Source organism: Mustela lutreola, chromosome 5 (assembly GCF_030435805.1).
Source record: "Mustela lutreola isolate mMusLut2 chromosome 5, mMusLut2.pri, whole genome shotgun sequence".
Taxonomy (NCBI): domain Eukaryota; kingdom Metazoa; phylum Chordata; class Mammalia; order Carnivora; family Mustelidae; genus Mustela; species Mustela lutreola.
The window spans coordinates 27,965,578-27,991,095 of record NC_081294.1 but is presented as its reverse complement, the minus strand read 5'-3'; the positions used below and the strand labels follow the sequence as shown (position 1 = coordinate 27,991,095).

Sequence of the window (25,518 nt, the reverse complement as noted above, 5' to 3'; positions counted from 1 at the left end):
AAGAAATCCCAGCCCTGACAAAGAACATTTGGGAAGAGAGAAGGATGGATAGGAAAACAGGCCATGTTGCAAGTGGAGATTTCACAGTCCACCACTGTGGCCCGGGCACTTGTGTCAGCTGTGCAGGGAGGCAGGGACACTACACTTGGTAGAAAGGAGGCAGTGGAAGTGGAGGTCCCTTGCTGCATACCCCAGGCTGGTTGGAGGAACAGCAGTTTTCCCAAACACTGAAAAGAAATAGTTCCCTTGCTGGAAATAGCCAGAGCATTAACTCACTTTAATATCTGTTAGGTTGCTGGTCCCTTAACAAATCTCTGGCCAGAGCCTTAAAAAACCAATGCTAATAGCATCCTGGTACAAAGTGAGGAAAGTCAGAAAGAATTCATTAACCCAATTTTCCAGGTAAATATCAGGTCTAGATTATAAGCAAAAAAAAAGAAAAGAAAAAGAAAAAAAAAAAAAAACCCTAGCAGCCCATGCACAAGTATTTTGTAACACAAATGAAAGTGTGTTAAAAATCCCACTTAATTAAAAATTAATTAAATTAATTAAAATTAATTAAATAAAATTAATTAAAAATTCCACTTAATTCCTTACTTAAGGAAACTTGAAATAGGTAGTTATTTCACGATCTACTTTTTAATCATCCAATTTCCATAATCTGTAATTCTTCCAGTTAAAAGAGAGACTATTAAGTAAAAGGGAGGATATATGCCTGAGTAAATTTATACATGTATCTGAAGTAAGAAAGAACTTTTTAGCACAGAGATGAAAGGGGTTTTGTTTGTTTGTTTTTTAAATTTTTCTCTAAGAAGTGAATCCACGGAGAAATAAATTCACATCTTTATACTTATGTGAAGTTTTATGCCAGTCTTTCATATTTTAGACTTGCAAATTTGTCCTGTTTACATTCACATTTTAAATCACCTTCTCAGGTCTGTTCCTCCACATCATCTTCCATATTGCGGTAAATGCCACCTCCATCCACCTAACTGCGCAAGCTGGCCTCTCGTCCCAATTTTTCACTGCCTCACTGTCTAAGGAACCGTTAATACCTATTGATTTTATTACTAAAATAGCTCTTGAAGTCACTTCTCTCCATCCCCATTGCCACCACCCTAAATTTAAACTGGGATAATTTCTAACCTAGTAGGAATCCAGCTGCAACCTGTTTTCACTTGCTGTCATCTATTCTCACAACTAAAGTCAAAGAGTGATCTTTCTAAAGTCAAATATGACCTTGTAACTCCTGTTCCCTTTGCACTTAGGATAAAAGCTCCTATTTCCCTCTATACAGCTGGCAAGGCTCATCATGATTTGGTTTCTGAGGATGCCTGCCAAATGACTTCAGTTCGCTAAGAACCTTAGCTCTCAGTGCTGAGCCATTCTATATGATATTCTCTCTGGATACACACTTCAATTTCCACCATTCTAGCCTCTGCTAGAAACTAACCTCCACTCACATCCCACCACAACTACCCAAACCTAAACTTATTGTCTTCATGTTTCTATTTATCATCCTCTAGAAACTGTCTCTGGACCAAGTGAGGGCTATGTCACCTGTCCCTCCCATCACTTTCACTGCCCCTTCACACTCTAATCTCGTTTCTTGTTTATAGATCCTCTCCCAAACAGCAAGCTCTGTGAGAACATATTTCTCAATATTCTTGTTCAGTATGGTATCCTAGGTCTAGCTAGAACAGTACCCAGAGCATAGAAGAAGCTCAGTGAACATGTGTTCAATGTGAGAGTTGATCGGGGATTCTCAAACTATAGCTGCATCAAATTACCTAGAGGGTCTTATAATATAGGCTCTACCCCAGAACTGTGATTTGAGCTTGATTCAGTAGATCTGAGGTGAGGTCTAATTATTTACATTACTGAAAATTTCCAGGTGATTCTGATGCTGCCAGTCGAGGAATCACACTGAGAACCACTAGAGTAAACCAATAAACAAATTGAGAGGAATAACAACTTCTCCACGTTGTTTTCATGAAAAAAACTCCCTTTTTGATAATCTCAATTGATGCAGAAAAAGCATCTGAAAAAAAATCCATATCTTTTCAAGATCAAAACTGAACAAATTAAGCAGAGAAGGAATGTAATTCAATATAATGAAGGCCATGTATGACAAGCCCATAGCTAACACCATATTCGATAGTATGATACTAAAATCTATCAGCTTGTCAGCATTCCTTCAAGAACTGGAATAAGACAAAAATACTTATTCTCACCATTCCTTTTCAACATAGTATTGGAAGTCTTAACCAGCACCATTAACAATAAAAAGAATAAAAGGCATCCAGATTAGAAAGGAAGAAGTAAAACTGTCCATTTGCATATGATATTTTTTTTTTTTACAGAAAGCTCTGAAGACTCCAACAACAGCAACACAAAAAAATCTGTTCAAACTGAAAAACAATTTCAGTAAAGTTGTAGGATACAAAATCAATATCAAATCAATCAATAAATAAAAATCAATATATAAAACTCACATGTATAAAAATGTGTTCCTATATACAATGAATAATCTGAAAAAAAATTGAGAAAACAATTCCATTCACAATAGCATCAAAAATAATAAAAAATTTAGGAATAAATTTAACTATGGAGGTGGAAGATCTGTGTACTAAAAACTAAAACATTGATAAAAGGAATTGAAGAATACATAAATAGATGGAAAGACATCCCATGTTCATGGATTAGAAGAATTAATAATGCTAAAATGTCCAAAATATCTAAAGTAACCTACAGATTTAGTAAAATCACTATCAAATTTTCAATAGCATTTTTTACAGAAATAAAAAAATACTAAAATTCATATGAAACCACAAAAAACTATGAATAACCAAAGCAGTCTTGAGCAAGAAGAACAGAACTGTAGGTATTCCTGATTTATGTATTCAAAACTGTATGGTACTGCATAAAAACGACATATAGACCAATGGAATAGAAGAGAGAGCCCAGAAATAAATACATGCTTGAACAGTCAACTGATCTTCAACAAGAGTGCCAAGGCAACATAATGGGGAAAGAACAGTCTCTTTAAGTGGTGCTGGAAAAATTGGATGTTCACACGCAGAAAAATGAAAATGTATGCTAATTTCACACTGTATACAAAAATCAACTCTAAATGGATAAGAATTACACATAAACCTGAAACTATAAAACTACTAGAAGAAAGAACAGGGGTAAAAGCTTCTTAACATTGGTCTAAGCAATGACTTTTTTCTTTTTAATATGACCCCCACAGTACAGGCAACAAAAACAAACATATATAAGTAAGACTACATCTAACTAAAAGCTTCTATACAGTAAAGGAGACCACCAATAGAGTGAAGGGGCAACCTACAGAATGGGAGAAAATATTTGCAAATGTACATTTGGTTAATATCCAAGGTATAAAAGGAATTCAAACAATGTAATAGCAAAAACCCAAATGACCCAATTAAAAAAAAAAAAAAAAAGGGCAAAGGACCTGAACAGACACTTCTCAAAAGAAGGCAAACAAATGGCCAATAAATACATGAAAAAGGTGCTCAACATCACTAATTAGCAGGGAAATCCAAATCAAAACTATAATAAGATAGCACTTCACATCTATTATTAGAATGATTATCACATTAGAAAGAAAGAAAGAAAGAAAGAAAGAAAGAAAGAAAGAAAGAAAGAAAGAAACCCACAAGAAATAACATGTGTTGGCAAGGATGTGGAGAAAAAGGAACTCTAAAAAACTGTAACTGGACATGTAAACTGGTGCAGCCTCTAAGGAAAACAATATGGCAGTTCCTCAAAACAATTATGAATAGAATTACCATATGACCCAGCAATCCCACTTCCTCGGTATATACCCAAAGAAAATGAAATCAGTATCTGAGAGAGATGTCTGCGTCCCCCTATTCAATGCAACCCTATTCACAATAGCCAAGATACGGAGAAACCTCTGTGTCCTTTGATTGAGAAATGGATAAAGAAGATGTGGAGTATATACACAATGGCATATTATTTCAGCCTTAAAAAAGAAGGAAATTCTGCCATTTGTGACAACATGGATGAACCTGAAAGCCATTATGCTAAGTGACATAAATCAAATGTAAAAATATAAATACTGCATAATCCCACTTATATGCCAATCTAAAAAAGTTGAACTTACAAAAGTAGATCTTAAGTGTTCTCACCAAACATACAAAAAATAAACTATGTGAGGTGATGGACGTGTCAGTTAATTCCATTAATTCCATATGGCAGTCATTTCACAAAGTATACATATATCAAAACATCACATCATATACATTAAATATATACAATTTTTAATTTATCAGTTATATCTCAAAAGAACTGGGGAAAAGTTTCCTCTTACCTCCAAAAGCAACAATGGATACACATACTTGACATCGATTTTAGGTTCCTTTTTGGTCAGTAATTTTTTTTTTATTGAGGGAAAATATACATGACATAAAATTTACTATCTCAACCATTTTTAAGGGTCCAATTCAGTGGCATTAAGTACAGTTACAATGCTATATAACCATCACCAGATTTTAAATTACTTAGTAAATCTTTTATGTAGAGTTCTTTTTCTGAGTGTATTTGCCATGGTGATGTGAATATGTTCTGTTGACATTTGATTCAGAGTAACAGATAATAAATAATGAAGATACATATATATATGTATGTATGTATGTGTGTGTGTGTTTGAAAGACTAAATTTTGCAAACTTTCCAGCACTATTATTCAAGCTGTATCTATATATTTTACCTCTTGTGCTTCGTGGGCTATTAACTGGTCCATTAACAGTCTCCGCCGTCTTTTCTCCCTTTGCTCTCTTGCAAAAGCATCTTCCTCAAGGCGCTTTTGGATTTTTTTAATATAGTCATCATCCGAATAAGTGTTTAACAAATCAGTAGTTGTCTGGCCTGCTGTATCTGCAGAAGTCTTGGAGGCACTAAGGATAATAGTTATTATTTAGATTTTAAAAAAACAATGCAGTTACATGCTCCTACTTTTGACTGACTATGGAGGAAGACCTCAGGAAAAGGCTCTTTTGCACGCTCTATGAACTTCCAGTAACTTTCTGAGGGCTTAGACCAGTGGCCCGGCTCTTACTGGGAGCTTGGCAGTTAAAAAATGACTTGCTCATCATACCACACTGGCAAACACAAGACTGACCTAGCCTCTTGGCAGTTAAAAAATGACTTGCTCATCATACCACACTGGCAAACACAAGACTGACCTAGCCTCTTGCCCAAGTCCTGAAGACCCAAGTAAGAAGACCTGCTTTGGTTCCTGTCCTCCTCATGTCCAAAATTAAAGAATCAGGAAGAACCTGGTGGTGTTACCAACAGAAAGCAAATACGCTCAATTTAATGGGACAATGGTGGCTTAATACAAGAACTTACAGGTTCATTTAAAAGTTACCTTTAGAAGTAAAAGATACATTTTTATGTATATAAGGATCAAATAATCAATTCTCATCTGCATACCTCCTTACAAAATAAACAGGATACAATAGTACAATGATAAAAGATATATCTTGTTACCTGCCAATAAATAATGTTTTAATGTTATAAATATTTTTTCATGTTACAAGTTCTTAATGTATTTAGTATAAAATACAACTTACAACCTTATTCAAAAGCCAAGGACACATTAATATGGTATAAAGGAACTAAATTGCCATTAATTCCTGTACAGATCTAAGTATTCTTATAAAGCATAGTTAATTCATATTTAATGAAGTAACAATTGAATGTCAATAGATCATATTGTATTACACTTCATTTTTTGTACATTTGCTGCTCCTAGATGAACTCTGAGCTCATGAGAAAAGTATCCTATTATAGTCCTCTCTGTCCTGGTGCCTCATAGTTCTGACAAGTAGCTGATGTCTGCTCAACTTCAAATGATATGTTAAGAAGCATGTAATTCTTTAAAAAAAATCACACAGAGAAATTGTTTATTTTATCAACTGGGGCTCAACATTTAGCTGTATTCTGTCACTAAGAGTCTTTGAGCAGAAGCTGTGTAGCTACCAAAGCCTCAGTAAGATCAAATACAGAATTTAACTCTATTAAGAATTAGTACAATTAAAAAAAAAGAAAAAGAAGAATTAGTACAATTAAAAAAAAGAAAAAGAAGAATTAGTACAATTAAGTACTTAAGAAAATTATGTGGCCTAAGTTTTTAGATCATCCTTTAAAATTCTTACTGTTTTTACTCAAAAGTTTTTTAAAGACTTTTAAAATTTATTTGACAGAGAGAGAGAAAGAGAGCGAGCTCAGGTAGGCAGAGCGGCAGGCAGAGGGAGAGGAAGAAGCTGGCTCTCCACTCAGCAGGAAGCCTGATGTGGGGCTCGATCCCAGGACCCCAGGGGTCATGACTTGAGCCTAAGGCAGGCGCTTAACCCACTAATGCCACCTAGGCATCCCTCAAATGTGCTGTTTAAAATAATTAACTTTGGATTGTACATGGTTTAATATACTTAACGTGGTTTAATATACTTAACATGTTGTTACTCCTTTATTTATCAGTCTGTGCTCCACCCATCCATCTGCTGTCTCACTCCAATTAAGGTCTGAAGAAAGCTACGTGATATTTACTTGAATAAATATTTGTTTTCCTAGATGTGGGTTTCTTGAGGGCAATAATTACGTTTTCTCTATATCTGCTTGTCAGGCCTCCACAGAGTTAATAATTGGGTGTGTTTGAATTACTAGTAATTGAAATGTTGACCAAATTTGTATATATTTAAAAAGTAATTGCTAGGAAGAGTCTAAAGTAAGTCTATGGATTCAAGTGTCAAATTATAGCAGGCGACAACCTCAGCTTTAAAAAAAAAAAAAAAAAGTAGCAGCTAGCCTTTATTATTTGTGTTAAACAATAAAGACAAATACATGTGGGGGAAAAGCAGCCATGGGAGCTCTTGCACTGCTCTCACTGAGACAATGTTTCCTTCTTCCACAAAAGAAGATGGACTTTGTGGTGACATCCCTGAGGAACTGTTTCAGGAGCAGCCTGTGAAAGGGGCAGGGGCAGAAATTGTTCTTTATGGTCAACTTATGAGATTTTAGTGCTTTCTGGAATCAAATAGTGTGAAGTTTTTGAAAGAGCCCAGAAGATGCTTGATTCTAAGCTAAATTCTAAATTCTAGATTCTAAGCTAAAAGTTCAGAATGAATGCAGTGATTGATAGAGGACTTAACAAAGGCCCTGACTGTACCATAACTTTTGTTTTCCTCAAAACTTTGCTTTAGACCAGTGCTTCCCAACATTCTTTATCTTGGGCTATCAGAGAAAATGATTTTTGTGCAGCATTCTGAGAAGGATCTGGAGTCCCAGATGAAGCTTCACAGTCCCTGGTGACTGGTCCAGGGAGTCTGGCTGCCCTAGGCCCTACGCTGCTGCCCTAAGAATTGAAGTGAGGATGTCTATAGTTCATGGCCCTCCAAAGCTCAATCTCTGGCAAGACCAAGTAGAGGCTTCTGCCGAGAAAGGATCTGTGATAGACACTGCCATTTCCTTCTCTTTTTCCACAAAACAGAGCCCCACGTTTATTCAGGGGCTCAGCCCAAACTGAGTACAGACAGTGTACCCAGCCCAAGCCTACATTTCCCAGCCTCCCATTCTGCTAAGTGTGGCCATGTGACCAAATTCTGGCCAATAAAATGTAAACACAAATGTTACCTGGAATTTGTGGGAAGGTTCTTAAAAGGAGCTATTTCAGCTATTTCAGATAATTACTTTTTGCTTATCTTCCTTCCTTATATCTAGAACATGGGCAAAATGGCCAGAGCCCCATGAGCCATCTTGTACTGTGAATATGAATGAATGTACAAAAACCACAACAGAACAGTGGAGCTAAAGGAAAGCCTCAGTCCTTGATGAGTTTGGAGCTCCAGCAGATTCCCTGAGAGGCTTACATTCTGGTTTCTATTACAGGAGAGAGGTAAGCCTCTATCTAATTTAACCTGCTTTTGTTTGGGGTTTCTAAAGCTAATTGATAGAGAGACTTAGGTTCAAGATGGGTTGGCAAAGCCAATAGCCATAAGCAGAGTGAATGTTTGAGCTGTATTGCACAGGATGATCTTTAAAATATGTAACAACTGAGGGCACCTGGCTGGCTCAATGGGTTAAACCTCGCCTTCTGCTCAGATTGTGACTTCAGCTTCAGGTCATGACTTCGGCTTTAGGGTCCTGGGATCGAGCCCGGCATTAGGCTCTCTACTTGGTGGGGAGCCTGCTTCTCCCTCTCTCTCTGCCTGCCTCTCTGCCTACTTGTGATCTTTCTCTCTGTCAAATAAATTAAAAGAAAAAAAAAAAAAGTAAAAAAAAAAATTTAACAACTGACATGGCAAAGACACTAATCAATCAAAATGGGTGCTGGTGCAGGAATCACAGGCCACTGCTATGTTTGGTGTTAATGCTGGTTGCTAAATTGCGTGGAAATTGAGGGGTCCCAGGAAAGGGATAAGCCACAGAGCTAGAGGGAATACTATTCACCTAAAGTAACGAAAGTATTTCCACATTTTATTGCTCTGGCAGATACCATCCACTTATCACTCCCGAGTGCATGGCAGGTGAGATGAGGGAAAGAGTTGGAAGAAATCCGGTGGTTTCCTGGCCCCCGCGGCGATGAGGATAGTGGGGTTTGGGTGGTGGCTACTAGGTGGGTAGGCTTGGATTGTGTTTTCTTTAGCCTGGGGCAGCACTGGTAAATGGCAGTGGGAATCAGAATAGGGCATCCAAAGTTTTTGCAGAGGGTAGAAGAAAATACAATGTATGTATTCTTCACTTTATTTTCCTTCCACACTTGAGTTCCTCACCAGCACTTCTTTTTATTTCTCCTCATTTGACTCTGTTTCTTTCCCTCAGAAATATTAATATGGAACTGATTTATTTAATTTGTGTCAGCTTTTCTTCTTTAACAGAAATTAGTTCACATTCCATAAAATGTAAGTGAGTAGAATTTGGGAAGTTCCCATTTAAAAATGTGGAAGAATTCAAGTTGCTCCCACATACGCAGACCCTACTCAATTATCTTCTCTGAGTCAGTGACCCCTAATAGGAAAGAAAAGGGAGAGGATCTTTATCTTTAGGCAAATGAAGCCCATTAAGCAGGCATTTTTTGAAATAAACCCCCGGAGCTGACCATTTCAGTGACAGTTACACTCATTCTACAGTTTTTTATTGCTGGTCCCTATGCTAACTGCTGAGCACACAACATGAAGGAAACCCATGAGCGTCTAATAAAGGCTTTACGACAAAGTTAAATTAGTGGTAACTTGAAACAATTTTTATAAATGCTCAAAAATTGTGTTAACTTAGGACAGTAAGCATAGCATAGAAAAATAAAATAACTTCCCAACTCATAATAGTTCTCCTGGTCTTTACAAAAGTTGTTCATGAACAATCAACCTGAATGTTAGCTCATTTACCTTCTTTCCTGTACTCTCTTAATGAAGCTTCTACAAAGTGAAAAGATCTTTGGAGCAGCTATTCCCCATAAACTCTTTCTGAGTATTTAAAAGCTCTAGGTAGAACAGAAAGCAGTTCTGTGATTGCTAAAGTAATTCACATCTCACCTTTCTTTGGCCTGGAGATCCTTTTTTATTAAGGCTTCAAACTTCTTAATCTCATTAGCCACATCCTTTAAAGAAAATTCGTTATCAGTTTTCCATCTCTAAAAGCCACTGAAAAATCTTCATTTACTGTGTTCACTTTACAAATTTCCAAGGTTGTATTCACTACTATTTCAGGCTAATTAGGAGGTAAGATATAAAAAGCTGCATTATAGAATACTTTTATAGTTCTGATTCATTATTTTTAGACTAGGCTAAATATACCTAAAAGAGTGTGAAAGCTGCCCTCTCTGAATCATTCCACTCACAGTTCTAGCTCTGAGAGTGCAACAAAGGCCATTTAGTGAGAATGGAAATTATCAAAGAGTCTCAGGCCATGAATTTTTGTTTGCAATTCTTTTAAAGAAAAATAAGCATTTTGGGGGGGATATAAATCCTTCTTCAAAAATTATTATCTTGCATGTCTTAAACATTTCTTGTGCAACCTTTTTTATGCTATTAATTTGCTCTCTGAATATTAGTTTAGTTCATCCTTCATCTACTGTAAATCCTTATTAATAAACCTTAACCATGTGAGAAATTTAAGAATTAAATACTTTTCTAAAATTTGGATCTGGAAAAAAACTCTCTGAGTAATTTTCTTTAGAATACAAGTGCAGGATATTTTTTAAATATTAAAAAATAAAGAAATGTGGATTAACATAAAATGTATTGGATTTAGATATCAGAGAGACCTGTCAATCTCTGCTTTACTATCCTCAGAGTGAAACATGGCAGCTTTCTGAGTCTCAGTTTCCTTATTTAGAAATTGGGGGAGTAATATCCTACTTAGAGAGTTATTTACAAATGAAAGATAATGTAAAGTTGCCAACCCACAGGCTGACATATAGCAAATCCTCAATAAATGGTAACTGTTATTCTTTTCCTTAGGTCCCAGGAGAGATTATCATTAATAAAGACTGGAGTAGTATGCAATGTAGGCTGCAGGAATTAGTATCAAAATGTAGTATTTCTCCACTATGAAAGAGAAGCAGATGTTATCCTACTAGAATGACTGACAGCTGGTATGGTCTAATAAAACACCACTAGCATAGGTATCTTAAATTTACACATACTGATAGCAAGCAAACAACTTAACATTCCTGGTACTCAGAAAAACAGTGCAGCATGGTGAGAAGGGACTGATTAAAGCATACAGTAGGAATGGCATATGTACAGTGTGTGTACCTTGACTGACAGCTCTGTACCCATGGTGATTGTGACCCATCACAGCAGCACCATTCTAGAATATTTTTGTAGTGACCACAGAATCCTCAACACAGGAGTCCAGATTGGTACGGTCATTTAACATGAGTTTCCTATCCCTGACCTACAGCTACATTCTCTCATTCTGAACAAATAACAGTATAATATGGATTAGATATGCACACAGTGAAGGGGTTTTGAATGAGAAGGAAAAATGCCACCAATAATTTGAAAAGGAACTAAGAAGTTGGGGGGCAATCTCTGTGTTTTAGAGAAAGATCTTTCTTTCATTAAGATTAACACAACACCAAATTAAAGGATTATCACTTACCTCTGCCTCTTTTTTCTTTTTCATCATTTTTTGGGCCTCAAGTGCTCTCAAAGTACGATTTGATGCAGGTTTAGGAATCTGTATGATAGCTGCTTGGATTTTGGCCATTATTTCATTTTGTCGTCTTCTATTCAAGCATTGCTGAATATCCCACAGATGTTTAGTTATTCCACTCATCAGAAAAACAGGCTATGTTACACACTCACAGGTACACATATATACATTTCTCAGAACTCAGCAATTTACCAATGGAGTGGGTGTCACAAACATGTAATGTTAGAAAGCAGGTATCAATATGACTCATTTCAAAAAGTATGATATTAAAACACAATTGTTGGGGGGGGACACCTAGGTGGCTCAGTCTGTTAAGCATCTGTCTTCAGCTCTGGTCATGATCCCAGGATCTTGGGATCGAGCCCCACATGGGGCACTCTGCTCAGTGGGGAGCCTGCTTCTCCCTATCTGCCTGCCAGCCGCTCCCCTGCTTGTGTGCTCTTTCTCTCTCTCTCTCTGTGTCAAATAAATAAATAAATAAATAAATCTTTAAAAAAACAAACACACACGATTTTGGAATCCTCAAATTATGCCTATCAGATGTGTGCATCTTCATTCTAGGTAATGACACTGTAAGAAATAAAGGCGCCTCAGATACAAAGAAGAATATCATTCTTTCCCAATTCTACCTTCTGACCTACCCAATAATGCAAAGAGAAAATTCTGTCTCTAAAGATGACTTGAAGAGAAAATTCCATCTGGGAGATGGTCTTTAGGAGGACTTCTGGGGAATCCAGGAGATATGACAAACTTCCCCCAAACTCAGTCACAGCTAAACAATGAAATCAGAGGCTACTTCAAATACTGAATTAAATACTGAATTATGTGATACCATTATTAGATCATCTCTTCTCTACCTGGGAGTATTTATTTTAAGTAGAACACAAGCATAAATGAAAGCAAAAAAAGAAATCATGAAAACCAGACAAAATATTTTGAAGGTTAGATTATTTATGAAGTAACATGTAAAACTAATCATGATTTTACTACTAAGTATTATATTAGAGCTAATAAGATCATTTTTTCCATCCAAAGACACTTTAACCACTAAAAAGTCAAAAATTATAAATAACTTAAAATTTTTCTTCATTTTACTTTCCAAAATATAACTTTTTATATTGTTGTAATATATTGATCTTTCCTTCTCAAGAAAACCAGGATGACATAGGCTCTCCCTATTTGCTTCCTGCGATTTTTTTTTTTTTTCTGTTATATGTGAGAGAGAGAACACAAGCTGGGGCCGGGCAGAAGAGAAGAGGAACAGAGGGAGAGGGAGAGAATGTTAAGTAGACCGCAGGCCCAGCATGGAACCCACCGTGGGGCTTGATCTCATGACCCTGAGATCATGACCTGAGCTGAAATCAAGAGTCAGATGTTTGACTAAGCCACCCAGGTGCCCCTGCTTCCTATCATTTTTAACATAATTTAATATTTAATGGTTTCATATTTCCTTTTTCCCAACTTTCCTTGGACTCTTTCTGCATTACACTTAGCACATCAAAGTTAGACGGGCTGGTTCCTTAAAAATTAAGAGTCCCAGCGCTTGGTCTTTTTTAGACACTGCTTTAGGAGTGCCTTGTCGCCTTACCATGCAATGCAAGAGGGGAAGCCCAGCGCTTTATCGACTCTCTGGCAAGTAATGAGACCATAAGATCCTCCAGAATTTGTCTCTCATCTTTCCCTCCCCTCTGCACAGGGGGCTGACTATATTCAGGAGGTGTCCATTTCTTACCATTTTAAATATATGAATTTGAAAAGTGATTTGTAGTGCAAGGAGAAGAACTATAATTCTTTTGCCTGTAGTTTACACATTCCATATATGTAGTCACCTGAAATTCTCTTGAAAATCTTTAACGATTCCTTACACCATCATGTTCTCATGTACTTAAAGGCATAGGAGATCATTAAAGGTTTTCAGAGGAATTTGAGAAGCAGTGGGGAGTTAGTTAAAGCAAGAAGGGCCAGAAAGAAGGCAAGAGATGTTTAAGGGGTTTGGAAAAGAAAGCAAGCAGGGTATCACCTCAAACTACCAGGACGAGAGAAATGAGGCAGGACAGAAAAATCAAGAGATTGCAGAAGAGGGAACTCAGAGAGGGAATGTCGCTCTACATCCCTTAGTGGGGGCAGCCATCATAAGCCTTCACTGGAGTGGTTAGTTGCAAACCCCCACCGCTCACCCATGTGAAGCATTAATTTCTATCAGACAACCTAAAAAGAAATCAAGTTGTCCTGCCACTCCAGAGAATGGCAGTTCTCATTCCTGGTCACAAGGAGAGGTGAGGGCAGGAGTGGGAATGGAACAAAGGGAAGAGTAAGGGAGAGAAAGGTGAGAGCAGGGTGGAGCAGGAGTCAAAGGAACACGCGACTTATGCTACATTAATGCTTATGCAATGTGTACTATAGGCATAAATCCCAAACAGTATTCTCTATGCTCTAATCAATTTCTGAAAAAATCATACTATAAAACCTTTTCAATATTAAAGGATCTTTGTTCTTCCTTGAGCTTTTGAAATTTTTGGAGTTTCTCAAAATGCATGTGGACAAGATCTTCTTTCATGTGTTTATATTTTTCTTGAAACCTGTGTGTAACCCGCATCAGATTGAAATCAGTTTGACGTGGTATCAGGTTTCTAAGTCTCTAAATGGAGAAAGCAGTTCAAAGGATTTCATTATTAGAAAATAAAAAGTATATTGTCATTAAAAGCACATGCAAAATTTGTCTTCAAAATAAAATCTCAGTGAATTACTCTTGTTGATGGTTAAAATAAATGCAAGCCCCATACTAGTCATTCAGATCTTTAATTTACATGAAAACAATAAACACATGTTTGAATTCTTTCTTATAAAATAGTTTCAAATATATTCGTATATTTTTTGCTCTGAGTTTAATTTTTATTTTTTTCTGAGTTTAATTTTTAATGAATGGCATTGGAATTCTTAGAGAAGTACATTTTCATAAAAATAATTTCACAAAACCAATTCAACATATAAGAGATAATATAAGACCCAGATTCTTTCCATAACTTAAGCTACTTCCTTGTAAAAAGTGAAGAAACATTAAAACTTCCAGGCCATTGGAAATGAGAGTCTAAGAGTGTAAGAAAATGAACCTCAAAGATGATTATAAAATGGGGAACAGAGTAATAGGGCTAATGGAATTAAGTAAAACTTTCATAACCAAAAGTAATCTCCTTAAAAGCTGAAGACTTATTAAAGTTTTTTTTTTTTTCAAATGGAACTGTTGCTCAAACCATTTTTGGTCCTTGTCTTCTAAAGCCACCTAAGCAGATATGGGCACTTACTCAGAAGATCTCTTAAGCACCTTTCAGGTGACTTTAAGCCCTTACTCACCTTCCTGCTTTTTTCATTATTAAAAATGGCCTGGCCTCTGTCTCCACAGAGGCAACAAAAGTGTAAAGTCCCTGAACATCCTACTTCTCTACTTCAACATATGTCTACATCTTATCTTATATCCTTATTATCCCTCCCTTACCCAGGAAATACCCTCTGAGATATAACATAGACCACGGTTAAGTGTGTGGCTCTAGAGTCACTCTGCCTAGGTTTGTTGCAACATTATCACCTATTTGCTGCATTAAGTTGAGCAAGTTACTTAACTCCTCTGCTCCTTAGTTTCATCATCTGTAAAATGGGAATAATAAATATGGGTATCTTATAAGGCTATTGTGAAGATCAAAGGAAAATATATATATATATATATATATATATATATATATATCCTGGAACCAGGCTTTCTTTGCATCTTGCTCTGCACAATCAATAAATTTTAGTCATTACTATAATTATGTAAGACACCTGCATTTTCTTCTACCTGCTTTCAGAAGAAAAGGCATGTCTAGTTCTTTCTTAAGATACCTCCTCCTCCACCTGGACCATCGGCTGCATCCTCCTTTCTTTCCCAGAGGACTTGGCTCCCACACCAGTCATCTCCTGCCCCTGGTTCTTTTTCTCAACTGGCCAGCTGTCCCACTTTCTATACCCATAGAGGAAACAAAGAACGGCACCCTGCTCGTGTGCTTCTCTCCTGCAGCCACTGTTCTCTTCTCGTCTCTTTCACCTCCACATTCCCTCTATGCTCTACGCTTCTATTCCGTCTCTGCTCCCATCTGCCTCATCTCAATTTATTCTTCAACTCTGAACATTCCACACTACTCCACTGAAATATTTTTCTCTCCTAAGAATGGAAGCTCTAAACAGGTGGGGACTTTTCTTGTGTTGATTGTAGTGGAATTGCCTGACATAAAATAGGAGCCCAATTAATATTGTTCAATGAATGAATGGTTGACTCTGGGAGGTCACCATGGCCAACATTAAACACAATGGTTTATTGTTGGCTTCAATTACACAACTCTTACAACTCTTGTTCCTGTTGACTGTTTTACACTTCACAAAGAATTTTCTTGTGAATTGGTTCCTTAAAATTATATACATATTTAAAAAAAAAAAGCCTAACTCTGAGGCAGGTAGAGATAATCAATCTTATTGATTATTAGCTGCTGGGAAAATGGAGGTTAAGAGTATTCCAAGGATTGGCCCAAAGTTACTCAGCTTTGCAAGTGAAGGGGGCAGAAGGCAAGACCAAGTTCTTTGGTTGTAACCTTATTCTAATTTGCAGCTCTCTTGGGTGCTGAGCTCCTTCTGCCATCAGGTTCGTAAGATTGTCTGCTAAGAATAGACAAATACAAAAGTGGAGATGGCCCTCACATCTAATTATGTCACTGTGTCTTCAGAAGTTCAATTTAAACATTTAATTATTTCCATTTCTATTTAATGCATTGGGTCAGTGCAACACTCCCCATTATCCTAGAGGCCTGGAAAAGTTAATGTACTTCTTTTGCCATAAGGAAACAGCAACAGGAACTGGAGAGAATTGTCAACTAAAAAGTTGTATCAACTAATCAAAACACAATGAATATTTGCAATGTTGAAAGCATTCTATCAGGCATATTCCTTGAATTTGAGGGACTAAAAATCTTGTGAGGCCGTATGACATATTAATCATGAAAGCTGGCAACAGTATGAGCAGCAGGAGGCTATCACTAGAGAGTGGAAACTACCCATGCCCTAGGAGTTCCACAGGAAAAATCCATTTGTGTTGGGAAGGCTGCACAGCAGTGGATGGAGAAGAGTTTGTGGGAAGGAGCGAGATGAAAAGTGTGAGCTTAGGTGAAAGGGAGAGAAAAGCAGAAATGTATAAGAGCTATTCAAGGACAGGTTGGGGATCAGTGAAGAAAAAACTAAGACTCAAGATGCCTGGGTGTCTCAGTTGGTTAAGCGTTTGCCTTTAGCTCAGGTCATGATCTCAGGGTCCTGAGATAGAGTCCCAGATCGGGCTCCTTGCTCAGCAGGGAGCCTACTTCTACCTCTGCTTGTGTGCTCTCTCTTTCTCTCTCTCTCTCTCTGACAATAAATAAATAAATAAATAAAATCCTCTTAAAAAAAAAAAGAAAGAAAAAAAAGACTTTAAGCTGAGGACTCTGAAGAAACAGAGAAAGACAGATTGAGACCATTGAGTGAAAGATTTTGAATGTCAGTCCAGTAAAATGGCAGGCTTCTGAGCAAAAGGGCCGAGTGCAACTGGAATTTAGGAAAGATTCACCTAGCCTTTGATTGACCTCTGGTGGAAAGCTAGAAGACCGGGAGACGTGTTAGATACGTTGCTGCAGTGTTCACGCAGGGATCTGAGCAGACATGACAGGGCCAGAAATGGAAAGAGAGGAGCAAGGCATAAAAACACTGCAAATTAGAAACATACAGAATTTGATAAACTGTTGGTAATGTAGATAGGAAGGAGGGAGACATCAAAAATGATAAATGAATTGAAAACATTAATATAAAACAAAATCCAAGTATGACCAAGAACATACATAAGGGACATAGCTACCCAATGGTGCTTCTTTGAGCAGCCAATGTCACTGTCATTTTACTTTCCCAAGTCTTACATTGTGATACGTTTATGTTTCTCTGTGTACTTACGTCTCGAAAAGCCTCACTTTTCATACTTTGCTGTCTGATGTTTGCTGGGGGTTGTATGGATTGTATTTCCACTCCAGTCAGTCCACTTTTCTTCTTTTTCTGAAGAACAATGTACAACTGATACAAAAGTTTGGTTGCCGCCCCAGGCTTTTCCGTGATGATGTTGTGGGCCACGTTCTGATCAAACTGCACACCCAGAAGGTGAAGCGTTGGCTCCAAGCGAGAAAAATTATTGAGTTTGGCATTTGAAACTCTAGGCATTAAAACAGTTTCCAAATTAGACACTGGCACTGAATTAGAGACAACAAATATCAGAGGCATTGCCATGATCTAATATTATGAATTATTGCATATTCTTTTCCTATACCACTCCTCTCTAAAACCACTCAATCATGTAACTACATTGAGATATTCTATTTGCCCTGAACTCCTCCCATTCATTTCTCTGGAATGGTATATCTAAAGCTGATTTTGTACATTTTTCTGCTTAAATGCATGCTAGGATTTTTACAAGAGGTCAAAACAAAAACAGAAAACTAAGTGCTTTCTTCTACACGGAAAAACAACTATGGTTTTGAAAAATATTTTACTCAGAAGGAAAAACTATAATTTAAATTTCCATATTGTTAAATGACATTATTACAGGAGTCTGAAAATAGCCCTAAATGTTGCACTGATGACTTTAACAGTGATCGTCCCAGGCACCATCAGAAATATTTCATTAAATGATATTAGCTATGCAATCACACTAATTATATCATCTTCACTTAAATGTTATATTACTACTTTTATCAGTAAAGACTTTCTAATTTTAAGTTAATGCTGAGTCACCTATGAACTTTTAATATGTTTATTAAACTTACAAAGATGAATAGGGTGCAGCCCCTACCCTTGCGGGGTTCACAGCAGGAAAAACAGATGAGTAAACAAGTAAACAAGAAGCGGTAAATTGAGGTCCGTGTTAGAATACAGGTCTCAAATAATCTAGGGCTGTTAATAAGCCTATGAATCCAGTGACAGAAGGATAATGTTGGGGGCATTTTCAATTCCTGTGCCTTTCCATGTTCCAACTAGAAACAAATACCAATTTTAACCACTGGCCTATGTCCTCCTTACTTTAACTTCCTAACATTCAGTCACATTCTTTCATGGAAAAAAAATATACTGAATATACTCATATATAAATGAAAGTCCTACCCTTCCCCCTCCAAAAAAATAAAAGCAAAAACAAAACGATACCTTAGAAAAGAGGGGTTGGGCACATATTGGGCACCCTGATAACAGGGTTATTCATTCAGTAACTTCATTTTGGACTATAAAATTATTTGGGGATGATACAATGATCTTCATGTACCTCAGTTAAGTTTTTAGAAGTTTATAGTGATTGATTCACACTTAAAATTTATATACTGTTGATAGTATCCTGTTTCTCCAGAGGTTACTGTTTTTGTTTTTTGTTTTATGTCACAGATACCACTGAAAATTTGATGAGAGCCATGGCACCTGTTCCACAGGAAAGAAAACACATACTCGGGCACAGACATGAAATGTGTATGCCTTTTCAGATGTTTGTGAGCCTTCTAAAATGTAGCCTAAAAGTGCCCATTCACTGCAAATTAAAAAACCCATGGTGCAAAAGGAGGTGAGCCTGAGGGACTCTATGAATGATTTCTAAATAGGAATGAGGAGTCAATATCATGGGAAGGCCAATGTCAACAAAAACAGAGATGCAACAACTTAAATTCCTCTTCCAGGTATATGGGGTCATTTACTGTCTTATTTCCTCTGTTTACTATTATTGTTTTAACAGAAATATTTGGTAATGTGTACCTGGCATATCAAACTATATCAATAAGCTTTGAATACAATATTTTAAATTAATAAAAAAGAAGCAGGTCACAGAGGTCATGAGAAGAAATAATGAATGCTACAGGAAATCTCACAACAAGAGTAAACATTTTTTAGGTCTTCTTGTGTCCAGGTTTGAAGTTTGTTCCTGCACAAGTAACCTTAAAGTGTGATGTAACACACACCTGCCTAAAACGAGGCAGGTGAAGCAGACCATGTTTGAAAAGTACGACTCTAAAAGGCCAGTGAGATCCATGACTTGTGCTTGCCTTCCCTGGACCCACCCAGTCTCACTCTGCCATCACAGTGACTCTTCCACGCCCTCCTATCCTCAAAGTCCCATGTCTTGTGCACCACACATATTTGGACAGATGGCCAGAGAGGCACTCGTCAGAGCTTTGTCCTGGGTCATAACCTAGGGCTACAGAGATGAGGGGCATCAAAATTCGTGGGGGGAAAATCCAAAAGCAAACAGTATCCATTTCCAGAAGTTATCAGAACTGAGCCCAGCACCCAGTAAGAATGGAGAATGTAGGGCTGTATCCCATAACCATAAGACCAAAAGCTGAGCTAAAATCATGAGTCAGACGCTTAACTGACTGAGTCATGTAGGTGCTCCCATTCTTAGGATTTTTAAAATTATCTTAAGTATCTGATACCCATAGTTCTTATTTGCCCAGAGATTACCTATCTTCTCTCCTCCTTGTCACCTGATGAGGGAACACAACTTACAAGGTTAGTAGAAGCTGTTCCCCCAGGAATATCCATGCTCCTTTACTTTTTATTATTTTATCCTATTAATCTCTAAGGCAAATAGATTCAGTTATAAGCAACACTTATATTTTAGACTAAAAAAAATTTTTTTTGACAAAATCCCCAAATCATGAGCCCAGTGTTACCTATCTGCCTAAAGAAATAGGTTTGACAAAGAAGGATCCTTTTCCACACAAAGTACACTTCTACAAAAGTCATATCCATGAATATACTGATCCTTCTTTAAAAGACCCTGTGCCCTGGGAAAAATAGTATCTTGTTCCGAGAATTCAGGATGGATGGAACTTGGTTGTCAGAACAAGTAGGTCCCTCTTCTCACATTAAGGAATGCAGTGACTCTCAGTGGCATAAAGTTAGCTCTTTGCAGTGGGTGAAAAGCAGGGCTGTTATACATGATGCTATTCAGGGCACACCCCTGTCCAAAGGTAGAGCAAGGGTGTGAATCTACCTTCTGCTTAGCCTGTCATGTCTTGTCCCTGATGCGAGGCTATTTCATACAAAAAGGGGTTCCTTTCCTTAGCACAAAGGCCTCTCTGTTCACTGAGACCTGTGTCTTCACAGTTGTGTCCAGCCAGATGAGGTCCCTTTTTCCATTTAACACAAAGGGCCTTTATGACCCTGCTGACATCAGTTTAGTCTATCTGAAATACTACAGACATCATCTGGTCAGAATGGTGCTTTTAAGTCTTCTAAACAGGTATACTTTCTGACATCATTCATTTTTTCAATGAGAAACATAATTGTGTGCGGCTGGGACAATGCTTGAACCTCAGAGAATACACACATAGAAACATACTCCACAACTTTCAAGAACTGTAATTTAAAACAACAGTGAGCTATCACTATACTCCTATGAGAGTGGCCAGAATCCAAAACACTAACAACGCTAAAATGCTGATGAGGATGTGAAGTCACAAGCACTCTCATTCATTCATTGCTGGGAGGAATGTTAAAGGGTACAGCCACTTTGGGAAACAGTTCATTGGTTTCCTCCAAAACTAAACATACTTTTACCATCTGATCCAATAATTGTGACCCTGTTTATTTACCCAAAGGAGATGAAATTTTATGTCCACATAAAACCCGCACATGGATGTTTACAGCAGTTTTATTTATGATTACTAAAACTTGGAAACAACCAAGATGTCCTTCAGCAGGTGAATGGATAAATCAACTGTGGTCCATCCAGACAATGAAAAACTATTCAGTGCTAAAAAGAAATGAGCTACCAAGCCATGAGAAGATATGGAGGAAACTTAAATGCATATTTCTAAGTGAAAGAAGCCATAAGTTCCAGCTATATGACATTCTGCAAGAGGCAAAACTATAAAGATAACAAAAAAAAAAAAAAAAATCAGTAGTTGCCAGGGTTGGGGTAAGGGAGGATGACTGATAGAGCATAGAGGATTTGGGCAGTGCAAATACTATGTATAGATACTACAATGGTAGATACAAGTCATTCTACATTTGTCCAAACCCATAGAATGTACAACTCTAAGAATGAACCCAAATGTAAACTATTTACTTTGAGTGAACACGTATCATTATAGGTTCATCAGCAGTAATAAATGCACCCTCTGGTTGGGGAGTGGGTACTAAGGAGGCTATGTATGTGTCAGAGGAGGGAGTTAATAGGTAATCTCTGTCCCTTCTTCTCAATTTTTCTATCAATCTGAAACTGCTTTAAAAAGTAAAATTTAAGGGCGCCTGGGTGGCTCAATTGGTTAAGCAACTGCCTTCATTCAGCTCAGGTCATGATCCCTGGGTCCTGGGATCAAGTCCCACATCCAGCTCCCTACTTAGCAGAGAGCCTGCTTTTCCCACTCACTCTCTCTCTGCCTACTTGTGCTCTCACTCTATCTCATTCTCTCTCTCTCAGATAAATAAATAAAATCTTAAAAAAAAGTAAAATTTAAAAGAAAATAGGCAAGGATTGTATAACATTTCACCAGTGAAGCAAAACAAATGACTGATAAGCACATGAAAAGAGGCTCACCATCATTACTCATTAGGGAAATGCAAATCAAAATCACAAAGAGATACTGCTTAATACTGACTAGACAACAATAATCAAAAAGACCCTAACAAGCATTGATGATCATGTGGAAAAACCGAAACCTTCATATGTTACTAGCGTAACTGTAAATGATAACGGGCATTTTGCAAAGCAATTCAGGTGTTGCTCAAAATTGTAAACATACATAATGTAACCGAACAACTTCACTCCTAGGTGAATTTCACACCCAAGAGGAATGAGAACATTTCCATATGAAAACACAATGGTCATAGTAGCACTGTTCAGAATAACTGATGACTCGTATCCACCAATTAATGAATTAATAAGTGAAATGTGATATATCCAATTGAAATCATTTATCAAATAAGTAGGAATTAAGAAGTAATGATACAAACTATAACATGGATAAACCTTGAAAACAGTGTCCTAAGTGGAAGGAGCCAATCACAAAATACACATATTATATGATCCCACTAATATGAAATGCGTAAAATAGGCAAATCCATAGGGACAGAAAATAGATAAGTGGGTACCAGGGGCCAGGTGGTTAGTGGTCATGGTTGTGAATACACTAAATATGTAAATATGCTTAAAACCACTGAATTATATGCCTTAAACTGGTAAATGACCATCTATGAATTAGATCTCAGCATAGTTGCTACAAACAAAAAATATTACAGGGTTTTGTCTTGTTATGGTTTTTTTTTGTTGTTTTGTTTTGTTTTTGCCAGGATACTATAAGTTGCTTCATTTCCCTTAAAAGAAAGAAGAAATAATTAACAAAATTGTAGCTCACTATCCCTTAACTTTGGAAGCTAAAACCATTCAAATGCCAAAGGAATTGACCCTTTTTAAGAAAGAATTTATCTCACTAACCTGCTTTCTGAAAATTCTGAAAAATCACCCTGAAGTTCAAACTTGTGCAGAATTTCTCCAATTAGATAACCATTGGAAAAAGCCTTTGCAAATGACTTGGGACCTGAATTTTGAAACATAAAGATAAAAAAGTAAATTATAGTGTTCTATATAAAGCACAATTATTTTCATTATATATGCATAGAGTGAAACTCCATAACTTAACTTGAACTCAAAATGCCATGAAAATACTTCTAGAAACACCTTTTAATAATCAATAAGACTGAAGTTTAACAGATAATATGTTATAAAGATTCTTAAATATATAAATCTATACTTGAAGATATATGAAATTTTGAAAGAAACACAACTTTTGACCAAATTAAACAAAATACAACTAATAAAATTTATCTAAACAACCTTAGATCTAAAGTCAAGCCTTCAATTGAATTTACAAAATTATGCTTTAATACGTTAGTTATTAGTACAATCTAGAGATGTTGATAGCATATTCTAGCCAAGTGAGGTGCAAACTAACTTTAATATACTTTAAGACTAAATTTTCACCTTTTTACAACAGAAATTTTACAAAAACCATCTATCTGCACCTCCTCAAAAAAAAAAAAATTTACTGCACATAACCAGGCTTTCCCTTGATAGTTCCAGGGGTTACTCTGATCTAGTTGTCTCAAGCAGACAGAGATAACCCAGAGGAAAAAAGTTTGGAGCCAGGGACATCTGCGTTGGAATCATGACTCTGCCCCTTACTAGCTGTGCAACCTCTGGCAAGCTGCTTAACCTCCCTGAGTTCCTGTCTCTTCATCTCTATAACAGAGATAACCATATCTATAACTCTCCTGAAGAGCCATTTTAAAGATTAGAGGTAATGTATGAGAATTGCTTCGTACCATGCCTGCTACAGAACAAGCACATAATGGTAGGTACAGAAAAAATGTGTTAATAAAATTTGCTTTTTAAAAAATGTCCTTAGTGGTGGGTCACTTGCATTTTTCTTAAAAAGCAAAGGATATTGGGTTATTTATTATTCAAGGATTATATGCAAAGTTGATACAAAAAATAAATTATGCTATCATAGGACAAAGCTATCATCTCTCAAATGATTTTAAAATCTCCCAAAACCTTCAACATGTTTCTGTCAGGGTCCTTTAGGCAATAGTTGTCCAAACACTATATCACTGAAGTATTGTAAGCTCTTTTATACCAGATTATCCAATTTCATCTATTTTACCAGTAATAAGGTGGCTAATAGATTATGAAGAAATAATATCTCTTTCTGATCTGTAGATATGGTACTTGGTGTGTGGTTGCCTGCAGTGGAGGGTGGTGGGCAGTGGTGTTGGTGAGTCACTCCACAAGGCCACTGCCCAGAGGCCTTACTTGGCATTTCACACATTCTCATAAGAATAAAATTCTTGCATATATGATACCAGCCCACAGTTTTGCCCAAAACTCTCCTAATATTTGTTCTCAAAATATTTTATACTCCTAATAATACTGCAATTCTCAGGTTGAATCAAAACATAATAAAGTAGTTAAAAAGGATGTCAACTATGTCCATTGACTCTATCTACTTAGGATGAACTCCAGAACCATTCAGCATCAGAATCTACTGACTGCGTTTCTTGACATCAGATAGTAGTATTATCTGAAGCCACTGAAATCCAAATGGCTCCTTCCATGTCCAAAAGGCAGAGGTGTGCTATCTCCTCCTCCTGAGTCATTGTTTCTTCCTCTTTTCCTCAAAGACCAGACACTATTGGCCACCAGTGCTGTCCTGGTCTTGGTGGCCATTACTGTCCTTACTGTGACACCTGGGCTGCTCTCCATTGTGTCTTGCACTTCTTCTGTCATTGCTTCCTTCTTTCTGGGTTGTTTTGTTTTCCCCTCTTTCCTCTTCTCTAGACCACCCTTATTTTCCTCTCAGCTTTCTGAGGAGCCATTTGACATACTATGGGTACTGTCAGACTATGGGTATCTATTCATAGTCTAAAGACTATTGCTTTGCATTCAGAAGCTGTTGGTCTGCCACCTTAAGGTAGTTCATTCCTCCTCCCTCTGGATTTTGCACTATGCCTGCTCTTCCTTTGACTGAATGCCTTAAGTCTAGCCCATGAATAACCAGGGAATATTTGTATCCCATTCTGTCGCCCTCCATGTAGTAGGCAAAGGGCCTTTAGTAAACGGTTTGTTACACAAAGGTCAAAGAAAAATAAAATAATAATCACTTCCTTTGAAATGCATGACATATTAATAAGGCAATTCTGATATGAGTAAAATAGAGGCATTTGTGGCTATAAAGGTCAAAGAACAGCAAACAGTTATTATCTAATTGTCAAATAGTTTCCTACAGAGGGGGAGGAGTCAAGATGGCAGAGAAGTAACAAGCTGAGATGACATCGGGTAGCAGATCAGCTAGATAGTTTATAAAATCATTCTGAACACCTACAAATCCAACAGGAGATCGAAGAGAAGAAGAGCAACAATTCTAGAAATAGAAAATCGACCACTTTCTGAAAGGTAGGACCAGCGAAGAAGTGAATGCAAAACAATGGGAAGATAGACCACGGGAGGAGGGGCCAGCTCCTGGCAAGCAGCGGAACAACAGAGCACAAAATCAGGACTTTTAAAAGTCTGTTCCACTGAGGGACATCACTCCAGAGGCTACACTGGGGTGAAGCCCATGTGGGGTCTGTGTGGCCCCAGTTCCTGTAGGGTCACAGAAGGATCAGGGGTATCTGAGTGTTGCAGAGTATTAGAGTGGGGAAGCTGGCTACAGAGACAGAGCTGAGCTCTCCACTC

At 37.2% G+C, this 25,518-nt stretch overlaps 1 protein-coding gene across 2 annotated transcripts in view; it reads right to left on the bottom strand.

The window, feature by feature from the left end:
- Positions 1 to 25,518, bottom strand: part of SPEF2 (sperm flagellar 2) — a 182,360-nt gene that overhangs the window by 141,302 nt on the left and 15,540 nt on the right. The window contains exons 2-7 of one of the 2 annotated variants that reach the window (XM_059173780.1): positions 22,720 to 22,822; positions 17,205 to 17,457; positions 13,675 to 13,845; positions 11,154 to 11,294; positions 9,581 to 9,645; positions 4,759 to 4,945 (exon numbers count right to left, since the gene is read on the bottom strand). In XM_059173780.1, the coding sequence (XP_059029763.1) occupies positions 4,759 to 4,945; positions 9,581 to 9,645; positions 11,154 to 11,294; positions 13,675 to 13,845; positions 17,205 to 17,457; positions 22,720 to 22,822 (920 nt within the window). The remainder of the gene's footprint in view (positions 1 to 4,758; positions 4,946 to 9,580; positions 9,646 to 11,153; positions 11,295 to 13,674; positions 13,846 to 17,204; positions 17,458 to 22,719; positions 22,823 to 25,518) is intronic. The other variant, XM_059173781.1, reaches the window with a different exon arrangement.